At 37.1% G+C, this 13,528-nt stretch overlaps 1 protein-coding gene across 1 annotated transcript in view; it reads left to right on the top strand.

The window, feature by feature from the left end:
- The window catches only part of Agk (acylglycerol kinase), a 70,386-nt gene that overhangs the window by 41,450 nt on the left and 15,408 nt on the right, over window positions 1–13,528 (top strand). Inside the window, 4 exon segments of the mRNA XM_047560583.1 lie at window positions 73–156; window positions 4,461–4,530; window positions 9,421–9,500; window positions 12,866–12,923. Of these exon segments, the coding sequence (XP_047416539.1) occupies window positions 73–156; window positions 4,461–4,530; window positions 9,421–9,500; window positions 12,866–12,923 (292 nt within the window).

The raw sequence follows: 13,528 nt of genomic DNA, 5'->3' as shown, positions 1-13,528 counted from the left end.
TGGCTAAGACTCATTTTCTAACCATAACAATATAAACTTTTCTCTTCTTTTTCTTCTCCCAGGCTACCTCAGTAAGATTCCCATTGGATTTATCCCACTGGGACAGACCAGTAGTTTGAGTCATACCCTCTTTGCCGAAAGTGGAAACAAAGTCCAGTAGGTTGTCAATGTGGAATATTAGCATTTGTGGGTGAGCGAGCCTGGGATAAAAAAATCATGTTTGATGTAATTCTTTTTTTTTTTTTTTTTGAGTTTTGTTGGCCTGAAACTTCCAGTAATTGGAAGGAAGACCTAAATCAAGGTTCAACCTTTCAGTTCACTGGGAAATTCCCAGTAGGGTTGTGGGACTCTCCAAGGTCAGGTGTGGAATGAGTACTTCAGTGTTCTTTGTCAGTTATAAAGATGATTTCTCTGACCCAAAGGGTTCTTGTGCTTCTACATCGTAAGATTCTATCAGAAAGGCAGATTTGCACCGATTGATTGTTTGCCCTAAGTATGCACCATGCCAAATATCAAGTTCCTTGTGAAGACTGAACTGGTATCCTTGGCTTCATTATCTTCATAATATAAATATCTAGAACCATTAAATATAGTTACATCTCTTGGGGGCTCTCTAAAGTGGTAGGCAGTAGATAAAGCAGTGTGGCCCTGATAACTATATTAAATTGCTGTTAATCTAACAGTTTATTCAGGAATCAGGCAAATTGTTGTTGTCCTGTGTTTGTGAAAGCATTATGTGAACAAAGCCCTAGTCTTTCAAGAAGATAGGGATCTTGAATTTGAGGACTATCTTTCACAGTGATTAATAACATAATCTTGAGGAAATGGTTGTCAAGGAAATCTAAGTAAGTGGAGCACTGAGATAGTTACATGATCTTTAATGTAAGCTCTGTGACACATTAGAGGAAGTCAGTAAGTAAATATTAGTGGAATTAATTAAAATTTCCTTATGACTTTTCCAGTTATTACCTTCTAGAACTAATAATGCTCGGATGATTTTCAATTTTAGCTAAGGATTTTTTTTTTCTACTTTAGAATTCTTTGATTAGGATAGTTTTTGTAGATTTTTTTCTTTCTGTTATAATTTAGGAGCCATCTATTATAACTTAATAATTCTTTTGTATGTTTTATAAAGTCCTGGTGCCTATATCAAACACTAGGCATACACATAGACATATATCAGACATATATTCAAACTACATCGTGCTTCAAACTTGAATATAAAGGGGATCATTCAACTATCCACCAACCATCTTGAGGCTGACCAAATAGGAGAGGCCATTTTAATTGGCTATACTTTTTGGCCCAATTTAGATTATTCGAGGGGCAGTAGATAATGACAAATGAATTACTCACACATTTTTGCCTCTCTCAGATAAATCCTATCTGGTTCAGGTCTTGGTTACATTAGAGAACTTGTCTTCCCTTGTGCCAGTAGAGGTATTTGAACTGTTTCAGCCAACATCTGCAAATTCCATACGCCAGTGGTCAGAGTCGGATCATTTACTTGGAGACTCCCTTGCCTGTCCAAAAGCCAGTTTACCTGGAATGTGGCAACCCTTAGGATCTGAAATAGCATTCAGTTTTTTGGGAGCTGATTTTCCCCTGTTGTTAAATATTGTTATTTCTGCTTCCATTTATAATTTAAAGATTTATAAAACTTAATGTATAAGAATGCCCCTGGCTCTTAGGTAATCAAGTAACTGTCCTGGATTTGGAATTTTGTAGACCTCTTAACCTGGCAGATGCCTAAGGCTCTTTAAAAAGAACACAGCTTTGCTTTTTGCTCTACTGCCAAGATTTCTTGTACCATAATTACTACAAAAGAAAAAGAATGTTTTTCTTGGAATTTGGAATGTCCCAGGTAAATAATCCTAAAAGTGCTGTTTTGTGCTATTGTGCTACTTTATTTAGAACTTTCAGTTATTGCTGAAGAATGATGAATTTCAGGTTGCATTTTTGTTGTCTTCAGTCTGCACAACTCTATGACCACAAATTTGATAACCTAGACGAAATGGACCAATTTGCCAAAACTCATACAAGAAGAAATAGATAGTAGGTGAATGGATTAATAAACTGGTACATGCAGACAGTGGGATATTATTCAGCTCTAAAAGGAAATGAGCTATCAGGCCATGAAAAGAACAGAGGAAGCTGAAATTCATACTTCTAAGTGAACACTACCAATCTGAAAAGGCAATACACTGTATGGTTTTAACTATTTGACATTGGAACAATGGATCGATGGTTGCCAGAGGCTACGGGAAGAGAGAGATAAATAGGCATAGTAGAGAGGATTTTTAGGGCAGTGAAACTATTCTGTATGATCCAATAATGATGGATGCATGTCTATATGTTGTTGAAACCCGTAAATGTGCAATACACAGTGAACCCTTATGTAAACTCTGGAATTTGGATGTGTTGATCCAGTTTGCCAATTGTAACACATATAAACAACCATTCTGGGGCAGGAAGATGATAATTGGAGAGGCTGTGCATGTGTGAGTACAGGGCTGTAGGGGGAATCTCTGTACCTGCCTCTCAGTTTTGCCGTGAACCTAAAACAGATATGAAAAAATATGTGTATTAACAGGATTTAAAGTAATTAAAATATCTTTTCAAACTTAATTGTCTGTGCTAAAAGTTTGCTCCTCAATTTGGCTAACATTAACATGGACCTCTGTGGCTACTCTTTCTCATCATTGTAGTTATATACTGACCCTTGAATCCTGCCATTAAAATTCACTTACTTGGGACATTTTTAGTATCAATAATAACTATAATATATTGAAACATATCAAATATATTGAAATATATGAATGATTTCATAGTGCTACTAAGAAAATGGATAAAAGTGAAAACTGATCACTTATGGATGATACCATAAGACTCAAGACTATGCTTATTTATATATACCATGTATATAAAATGTGTATAAAATTGTGTGTGTGTTGTGTGTGTGTGTGGTGTGGTATTATGTTAAATGAGGAAATTCGAACATTGACTAATTATGTTGATAGGGAATTTTTAAAATATTTTAGGTGTAATAATGTATATCATGTTTTAGAAAGCATCATTATCTTTTGGAAATTCACAACGAAATATTTATGCATGAAGTATCAAGATATCCAAGCCTGGATTTAATTGAGAGAGGTAGGGGATGAGTGGGGGATAGAAAGGAAGTACGATTGTCCATAAATTAGTTAATTATTGTCAAGGCTGGATGAGGAATATACAGGAATTGGTGGTCCTATTTTCTGCTTTTTTACATGCTTGATAGTCTACAGAATAAAACAATTCTTTCAGAAAATATTGAGTGCCTATATGTACCCATGCACTATGCAACGTGTAGCTTTTACATTGATCAGTAAAAGCATGTAAATCATTATTACTAACCTTATAGAACTTTCAGCTCTCAGGAGAAGGCAGATGTTAAAGGGATACACAATGCATTATAAATTGAGATCTCTGAAAGGGTGTTAACAGTTTAGTGATAGAGAATTATAGGGAAAGCCTTCCCTTCAGGCTGAATGGGATGGGTCTGTGAGATGGTGGTATTTCAACCAAGATCTGAAGGATAGAATAGCCAGCCACAGAGACTGTAGGTAGGTTATAGGACCAGGCAGTGCAAGGAAGTGCTTCATGTGGGTCCTCTCATTCTCTCACTCTGAGAGCAAGTATCTTATTGCCTAACCACTCTTGGTGTAATCTTTCTTTTGTTGACTATTTCTTGTGTATTGTGTGTGTGTCTAATTTAGATCTAATTAAAGAAGAAACTCCAGAACTACATAGTTCCACATGCTCTGATAGATGTCAGTAGTACATGCCTTTGATGAGTACTTTTCAAAAGACTGTCAGAATGTAAATAAGCATAGTCTTGAGTCTTTGAGCAAAAGAATCAGCAATTAAAATGAAGTATATCCTAGTAATCCTGGAAAATAAGAGAAATATGTCTTAGGTTCTGGATTATAATTTGCTGAGATAGCTACAACAAATCCTGTCCTGTACTTACCCTTCTGGCTATTAGAGTAAAAAGACATACTGTTTTTTTGAAGTGCCTGAATTTCTTACAATGAATAAAAGATGTAGATGTTATATTATTATTATTATTATTATTATTATTATTATTTAAGTACCATGTTTTCCATATGATAAATATAAGGCACAACGGAGAGACTCAATAAATGTTAAATAAGGGATTGATGCCTTGTGTAAACTTCTTGCCAAAGCATTCTCTTTGAGTCTGTATCAGAGCCTTCTACCATATTTATATCAGTTATAAAAATGTAATATAAATATATAAATAAACATCCTTTTATACTCCTTTCTTCTGTTTTCTTGGACTATTTGAAAGATGTCTTCCTTACCCACCTACTTGTATTCTGGGCAGGAGTGTATATGGTATAGGGAGAGATGTTGTTTATTTTTCACAGTATGATTTTCTCTTTGTTCCTGTTTAGACATATTACAGATGCCACACTTGCCATTGTAAAAGGAGAGACAGTTCCACTTGATGTCTTGCAGATCAAGGTAAAGTCTTTCCTTCAGATTTTGAAAAAATTATGGAAGTAATAGACATGTACATGTTAAAGAAAATTAAATGTCGTGGTTCAAATGAGATTGTAATGAATATAGTAACCCCTCTTCCCTCCCTGTCCCAGCCATTAATCTCCAGAGCAAAAATCTTATGTGTTAAATTACTAATTGATCTTTTGATCCTACTTTTTAAAGATATTATGGTAGGGGCTGAGGGTACATCTCAGTGGTAGAATGTGTTCTTAACATATGCAAGGGCCTGGATTTGATCCACACACTCGCGCGCGCGCGCGCACACACACACACACACACACACACACAAGTAAAACAACTTGGTCAATATCACATAACATAAAATTTACCTTCTTATCTATTTTAAGTGTATACTTCTTCAGTAGTATTAAGTTTATGATGCTACTTTTTGATGTATCAGCTTTAGACCTTTTTTCTTGGCTTCTGTTATGGATGTGGATTCCTCTATATCTTCCTAATAAGTTGCATCTCTATTTTTACCATCTCTATTGACTACCTTTGCATCACAAGCAATTTATCTGTTCATATGGTTGTTCTGAATATTAAAAGAGCTTATAAATATAAAGTCTTTAGGACAGTGACTGATTTCATCTCACTTGTTTATATAGTGGCCACTTCTTTCTCCTATAGTTTGTTGGAGTTGAAACCTTGCTCATGTCCCATCTTTACTTGGGAGCAATATGTCTTTATTTGGAACTCAGGTTACTTGGTTGTCTTACCACCTTACTTTTCATATAAACTTTAGAAAAGTTGTGATTTTATTTTTCTCATTTTTAGGGTAGGAATGATGTTTCTTATAGCTTCTAGGTGGGAACAGAATGTCCTGTTTTTACATTGGGTTGTTTAACATTTTCTGGTTGAACTGTAGAGAAACTCATGAACTGTTTTAGAAATATGTTTCCTGCCTATGCTCTCTGAAAGGATTAGAAGCAATGACACCCCACAGCAGTAAGCATACCTGGCACTTAGATTTTCTTCTCTAAATACCATTATCTAAAAAAAATAACTAGGATTCTGTGATGGGATGCTTTTTAGAAGCAGGGCAGAAAGGCAAGGAAGTACTCAGAAATTGATGGGGCCATCACAGAAAGATAAGAACCAGCCTGGTGGTGTCATATTCACTGATTTGGGGACAGACAGTTTGAGTATCAAAAAACAATAACACTGATGGATTAAAATGCCTTAAATAAAAATGAAGAATCCATGAGTGTCCAGTGATGTTATAGAATTGCTAGCTTGTAAATGTAAAAGGAATAACAGAATAAGAACATTATTATTTTCAGTCTGAAATCAATTTGGCTAATTGATTTCAGGTTGAGATCATCAATGGATACTGAAAGTATTAGGTGAAAAACTGTTGTGAAACAAATATCCAAACAGTCTCAAAATTATTAATAATTAAAAAGGGAAAAATACATCTTTTTAGTGTAAAAGTCTAGCATACTTTATCCAAGTAATACTTTATCCAAGTAATCAAACTGAATATCACTGAATATCACCAGTAATGGAGCAAACTGACATTATCTGCCTTCTGATGTGATATATTGAGGAAGATGCATCAGCACTTAGGTAGTTTCTTGACCAAAGTGATAACTGATCTGAATCTAATCAAATCTTATTACAAGAAAAGAATCAGACAAATGCAAATTGTGGGACATTCTAACTACATTTGAACTGGCCTCTTCCAAAAATGTCAATGTCATGAAATCCAAAAGAAGAAGTCTCTTCAAGATTAAGAGAAACTAAAGAAAGAAAACTAAATCCAGTACAAGATCCTAAATCAGCAAAACAAAAATCAGTGGTAATCATTATGGACATTAGTAGAACAATTAGAAATATCAGTGTTAGATTTCTAGAGAGTGATACTGGTGCTCTGTTATATCTGTGTATATCTTCGTTCCTAGGAGAAGCATGCTGAAATATTTGTGAATTCTTTAACTTATTTGCAAATTTAATAATACTATGGAACATACACCTAGAGAAGGCTAATATAGTGGAGGTGTTGGCAATGGTGAATTTAGGTGAGAGGTATAAATGGTGTTCATTGTACAACTTAGAATGCATCTTTTTGTTCAGATGTTTGAGAGGTGACTTTGCAGAATTATAGTGAGAGATGTTTTTGATTCACATAAATGCTTTATAAGGTTAGTCTGTTACTTAATTTTATGATTAACAATAATTTTATTTAAAAATAAATTTTATTTATTGGTTTGTGCCACTCATTGTGTTAGGAGGAGAGTCTATGGTGGTGATAACCCTTTGTATACTCTTAGTAGATTAGATCATCTGTAGATGTTTGAGTATCAAGCAAAAGAGGACTCCCCTGTTTTCACAGATAGAAGCCAATGTTCAAGGGTTAAGTGGCATAGAACCTAGGAATTATGTGAGGATTCTTACTTCAAAGCAGTTGTTCTAAGTTGCTATTCTATTTTATAAATCTCTAGTGATCAGCATGCAACATTTCTATGAAATCATGTGAATGTCACATGATTGCTTATGGTTTGGTAAAAGCATCACTTACTATATCCAAAAACATTGTCCTTCTTGACTCCCACAGGCATGCAGGCAGGCAGGCAAGAAATCACACTGGCTCTATCTTCAAAATGTATCCAGAATACAGCATTTCTTCTTTCTGCTCTTTTTCTACTTTGGCCCTGGACACCTTCGTCTTTTGCTAGATTATTGCAGGGTCCTCTACTGTCCTCCCTCTGTCCTTACCTCTTCTATGATCTGTTTTCAACAGCCAGGATGCAGTGACAAGTTAGCACATCTCACTCTGCTCAAAGCCCTTTGGTAACTTCCCATCTCCAAATAAAAGCCAAAGGTTGTCAAGGCCAAACAGTCTGGACCCTATCATCTCTCTGTCCTTATCTGGATTGGTTGTGCACTTCAGGTCTGTGTAGATGTCACTATATCAACAGAATCTTCCCCCACTTCCTCACATTAATTGGCAATCACTCCTTCCTGGGACATCTGTACTTTCATTTTACTCCCCCCTTTTCTACTGTTTCTAGCTCCTGTACTGTTGATATGTGGGAAAGGATTAGAGAAAAGTCTTTTTACTTAGCAGATAGTGTTATAGATCCCTCGTGGTGACTGAGGCCCTAGTCCTAGCTCTCTTGTGGGTTCACATAGGAATTCTTTGGGATGCCTCCCTTGATGTCATTTTCTGATGTTGGAGATCTGTTCTAGCTCCTCCTCCTTCAGCTCCCTCCCTTAGCTCCTGGGCTTGGTACCCTCCATAGCTTCTGGGGTGCTGTGACCATTGGGTCAGATTCTTACATGAGGTACTGTCAAGACGACTCAGTCCTGCTTTCTTCCACAGTATCCACTTGGCACCTGGGAGACAAGTGTGCCTTTACTCTGTCAGCCAGCGAGTTGCCTCATCCTCGCCGATATTCTGTGCCATCTCTGCTTCTAGTGCCCTTTTCCCTTGTGTGAGCAGGTACAGAGCAGAAAAGCCAGTCTCTCCTGCATGAGCAGGGATGATAGGCAGGCTTCTCTTTTTTGCAGCTCCTCCTACTTACGTGCGCTTCACCAAGAAATTACTTGCTTGGTTTTGGTGTAGTGGGAGTGGGAGCTGTGCGCTCACTGTGTCCCGCACAGCAAGGGATCAGTAAACCACACGGTGGTGTGATTCAGAAATTATAGAAGTAAAGACTCATTTGTTAAATGAAAGCCAGGGCATAGTGGGTGAACAGCTCTGATAGAGACTGGGTCTCACAACAAAATGGGGTCCAAGCAGTTGTTTATATGGGCAGGTACACCAGAGGGATTCAGTGTGAAGAACTTCTCAGGACAACAGGAAAAACAAGTTGCTTGGGGCTTAGCAGATTACGCCCATCTCCTCTATATCTGGGCAGGCTGGGATTTAGAAATCAAGGCTCTTTGAACTAGTGAGTTCCATGGCAAACACAGAATTTCCCCCATCGACAGGAATCGCCTTGAAGATGGGCATTCCCTGGGCACCCTTGCACTGTGGGATTCCCCAAAACAGTGTTTCACTGTCCAGGGTTTCACATAGTTCAAAGCAATGATTTATCAGCTGCCTACGACAAAACTGGTTCTGCTGCCTTTTAGCAAACATTGTCGTGTCCAGCATTTGTCAGCTGTCTAGAATGAGGGGCTGCCTGTAGCTATTGGTTTTCAGGTCTTGGGATTTGGCTGCAATTCTTAGCTACATAAATAAATAAATAATCCCATCCAGAATTCTGGTATATATATTATTTGCACTTTAGGGAAGGTTCATTGTGAAGTATTAAACTCTTAGGGGTATTGATTGTGTGGATGATTTGTCTCTATATAGCTTAATACACTGATTTGTTAGAAACTCACTAATTCAAATATGTAAGATTTGGCCATAAAACATTATGTTAAATCTCAATCACTTTTTACTCTAACTTGTGACAAATATTTGTGTTCTCAGATATCCAGGTGATACGTTCCTAGAATTCTGATCTTACTTAAGAGCGCTTGACCCTCTAAAGAAAATGCAGGCTTAAATTATCTTTGCCTTGGACAAGTGTATGAGGAGAAAGGAATCCTGGCTGACTTGACTAGTAACTTACTTAAGAACTAGCACAGTCCCTTAATTTATAGTCTGGGAGTATGATACTATGTTTCCTTGAAGACAGATCCATGAGATCTAATATATAAAAATTACTTTCATTTTATGGTATGGATCATTCAAGTACTCTTACCCTGTACTAATAGGGTTAATTTCTTTAATGTTTAAACATACTTTTTAGAATCTGGTTTGATGAAAAGCATGAATATTTTCTGGGTCCTTACATGTAAAGAGTTCTGAACTATTGGATTTGTGAATCTAAATCAAGTGTATTTAATTTCCAGGGTGAAAAGGAACAACCTGTGTTTGCCATGACTGGCCTGCGATGGGGGTCCTTCAGAGATGCTGGCGTCAAAGTTAGCAAGTAAAGGATTGTTATTAATGTGTGATCGTTTTTAAAAAATCTCATTCTGTTCCTGCCTTTGAGGTTTTAGTATACGGTGGTCTGGGAATAAATCAGGTGGGCCTGGAAGGTGAACTGGGTATGATTAAAGGTTGAGGAACACTCACTCAGGCAGAGGTTTGCCTGCTATTTGCTCAACAGTAGCTTGTTGGAAGCTGAAGAGCAGGGTGATCCATCTCCAATTTTTGTCATACTGTTTGAGTGTAGTTTAGGCTCACTCTATCTAGAATGAAAGGAAGTTGAATGCCAGCCATCCAGCATCATGTTCAGCTAGGGACTGAGCCTCGTTTTGCCTGGCTTCAGCCAAATGGAGCTTTTATAGTCCTAGTTGGGGCACCTTTCCTGAGAGGTTTTTTTTTTTGTTCTTTGTTTTTTTGAAGGCCTCACAGATTGGCTACCTCTCAGAGAAGGAAGAAAGGTGGATACCTGGCTGTGATGTGACTTGGGAGAACAGACTGTAGGGTTGCTGATCAGAGGGCCTTTGCTGGCTTTCATTGGAATAGACTTATTTTTGGAGAATCCATTATTCGAAATGAAACTCTTGGCTTGGAAAGAGTATGTGTCGTGTTCCATTTGATGGGGTGAGGTTGAGGAGGCCAGGGCTTCCGAGTAGGACTGAGGGAGGTGCCCTGTGAGGTGCACCTCATTCCTAGTGGGTGGTGTTTTTGTCTCTCCTTTTCTTCAGGCCCATAGCTTCAGGTTTCAGTGTACTTTACCTGATTGTGGTTGATCTCATTCATCACGTCAAGAAACCTTTCCTGCACTTGGCAGACCAGTCTGCCACACTTTCTTTATAGAAATTTCTCTCACTTGTTTCACTTTATTATTCTTGCTAATGAAATTCCTGACTGTGGAATGTCAAAAGATAGCTATTACTGTGTTATATTGCACACTGCAGTCTTAAATATTTCACATCTTCTTATTTGCAAGTACACCATGATTATGTCGATGCCACAAATTACCTTGTGTTTGATCTGCAGTCTCATATTCCCACAGCTCACCAAGAGGAATTGCTTAGCTTTCCCTGAAACAGGCTGGTGAGAACAAGTCGCTTTCAAAATGCGTTGATCAACAGTTAGATGCAAGCACAGGTCAGGCCTCTTAGGAATATCTCACATACTTGTCCCATATTTTGACAGATTTCCAAACAGTAAATTTCAAAATTTGGTGGTTGTTATATAATACCATGGCTAGAACTGGCCACTGAGTTGTTTTTTGTGTGAAAGGAGAAACACAAGGGATATAAGAAATCATTCCCTAGCTGGAATAGGAAGACTACAAGCCTGGTATTAAAAATTTGGTTTTGGTAAAGGTGAGCGAACTGCTGACAGTTCAGAAATAAACTGCCTGAGTCAGTATATTTTCTACTTGGCTAACCAGGAAAAGAAACAAACTATAAAGTAAGCTGAAAAAAAATATAATAAAAAAAATCAGATGAGCGAGGCCCTTGTTAGTAGCATCACAGTATTAACCTAACTAATAATTCAGAATGGCTCCACATTGCCTGTCGGGAGTCCGTCTGTACTCCTTCTGCTCTTCCAGGCTTGGCTTACTGTATCAGTGCCCGTAGTTATATGTTTATATATCTTTGTTTTTAAGCTTTCTTTCTTTCTGTTACTCTATTTTCCATACCTTTGTTCCTCCTCTTGCCTAAAATGACTTCCTTCACTTTTTCCTATACCTAAACCCAACCCAGGCCCACCTACCTTCTAAGCTCTGTACCCTTACTTTATTCTTATGTCATTCATTTTATAAGGGTGTTTGCTCCAGTGATTTTTAGGCCTTCAGTGATTTTTGTTCTTTCTTGACTCCCCTTGCCAACAATAAATAGTGAACAGTTTATACCATGACATATATTCATGTATTATTTTCTATTTTTGGGGGGGGGCTATTTTCTCCAATCATAAGCTCCCAAAGGTAGAAATTTTATACTCTATGTTTTTTCCTCCACATACATAGTAGGAACTAAATGAATACCTATTGATCAGAATCAGTAGGGAGCAATTAATGTGGGGTGGTTGATAACCTAAATAAGTTTCAAGAAAGGAATCTACTTTTTTTCCCCACATTTTTTATTGGTACATTATAGTTGTATATAATAATGGGATTTGTTGTTTATATATTTGTACTTGCACACAAGATGACCATATAATTTGGCCAGTAGCACTCCCAGGCACTTCCCTCTCCTCCTAATCCGTGGTCTCTTTCTGCTGTTCTACTGATTTCCCTTTGATTTTCATGAGAGGACCCCCTCCCACGACCTCACCACCTTTCTTTCCTTTTTCCTTTCTAGCTTCTACATATGTGAGAAAACATATGACCCCTGACCTTCTGAGTTGGGCTTATTTCACTTAACATAATGTTTTCAGGTTCTATCCATTTTCCTAAAAATGCCATAATTTCATTTTTCTTTATGGCTGAGTAAAACTCTATTGCATATATATACCTTATTTTCTTTATCCATTCATCTGTTGACAGATACCTAGGCTACTTCCATAATTTGACTATTTTGAATTGTGCTGCTATAAACATGGATATGCATCTAACACTATAGTATGAGGACTTTAATTCTTTAGAATAAATACCAAGGAATGGTAAAACTGGGTCATATGCCGGTTCCATGACTAGTCTTTTGAGGAACCTCCATTCTGATTTTCATAGTGGTTGTATTAATTTACAATCCCACCAACAGTGTAAAAGTGTTCCTTTTTCTCTATGTAAAAGGAATCTACTTTCTAATTCCAACTAGGCATCTTCCTTCTTCAGTTACTTTTATATATTTAGCAGTACTTAGTAGGTCCTCCTCACTTTGGTTTAATATTTGCCATTTTAAAGCTGCATAGCATGAGTAATGTGAAAATATGCTGGCTTACAAATTTTAATTGTTGGTGTGTTTGTGTATGTGAGAGACATGGGGTACAGGATCCCATCGTGTGACTTTGGCTTTGCAAAACATGTGCAGCATCTGTATCATCTCTGTGCAGCTTCAGCTTCCTCTCTTTGTGACTCCTTTGGCTGTTCTCAACTGCATTCTGTGGTTGAAAGTCTGTTACAGTGGTACTTGTGAATTTAGGGACTTGAGATTCTGGTTATATATCTCTTGTAAATTGCAAATGCCTTTCTACTGTCTAATTACATACAGTTGGACATGGCATTGAAACACAGATTAAAATGTACTGTAGTGCTTTTTTATGTTAAGCCACAAAGCCTCCAGAGCAGCAAATCATAATAATGGTGTCATTGTAATGTATCTATACTGAGTGGTATGTATCACAATGTCAGATCTTTTAATATTCTAATCACTTTTTTATCTTGGTCTTTCTCAGGTACTGGTATCTTGGGCCTCTAAAAATTAAAGCAGCCCACTTTTTCAGCACTCTTCAGGTAAATGCAATTTAGGATGTAGAACCTGCCCTATGTAATTTTGTCATTTCTGTGATGTGTGTGTTTGAGTATTTGAGGTTTTTTTTTTTTTTTTTTTTTTTTAATTCCTTGTTACAAATGCATGTGGCATGCTCCAACACTAACATGGTCCTTTTAATTCTATACAATTACAGAAAGCATTCGTGTTTTGGTGAGAAACCACTGCTCGTCTACAAACTCATTTCCTCCATGACCAAAACCATATTTAATTTCTCTTTGATCTTTTACTTCCCCTTGCTATTCACTCACCTTTACCAGACAAACCTTGAACCGAGTGACATATATCTCAATTATTTATATGTGTCTATATTAGTACCTGCCATTGAATTAAAGATTTCTATTGGAATATATCTAATTGTACAGGCTTAGGTATACTATCAGTAGGTTAGCCAAATATGGGTAACGGATACTGTATTAGACAGTACAGATATAGAACATTTTCATCATCACAGAAAATTCTTTTAGGTAGTGTTGCTATTACTATACATTAAAAAATATTAGGGGCTGGGGGTGTGGCTTACTGTTAGAGTGCTTGCCTAGCATGTGTAAAGCCCTGGGTTAGATTC

This window comes from Sciurus carolinensis, chromosome 8, assembly GCF_902686445.1.
Source record: "Sciurus carolinensis chromosome 8, mSciCar1.2, whole genome shotgun sequence".
NCBI classification, from domain to species: Eukaryota; Metazoa; Chordata; class Mammalia; order Rodentia; family Sciuridae; genus Sciurus; species Sciurus carolinensis.
The sequence above is the reverse complement of the archived record's forward strand: the minus strand, read 5'-3'. Positions and strand labels throughout refer to the sequence as shown.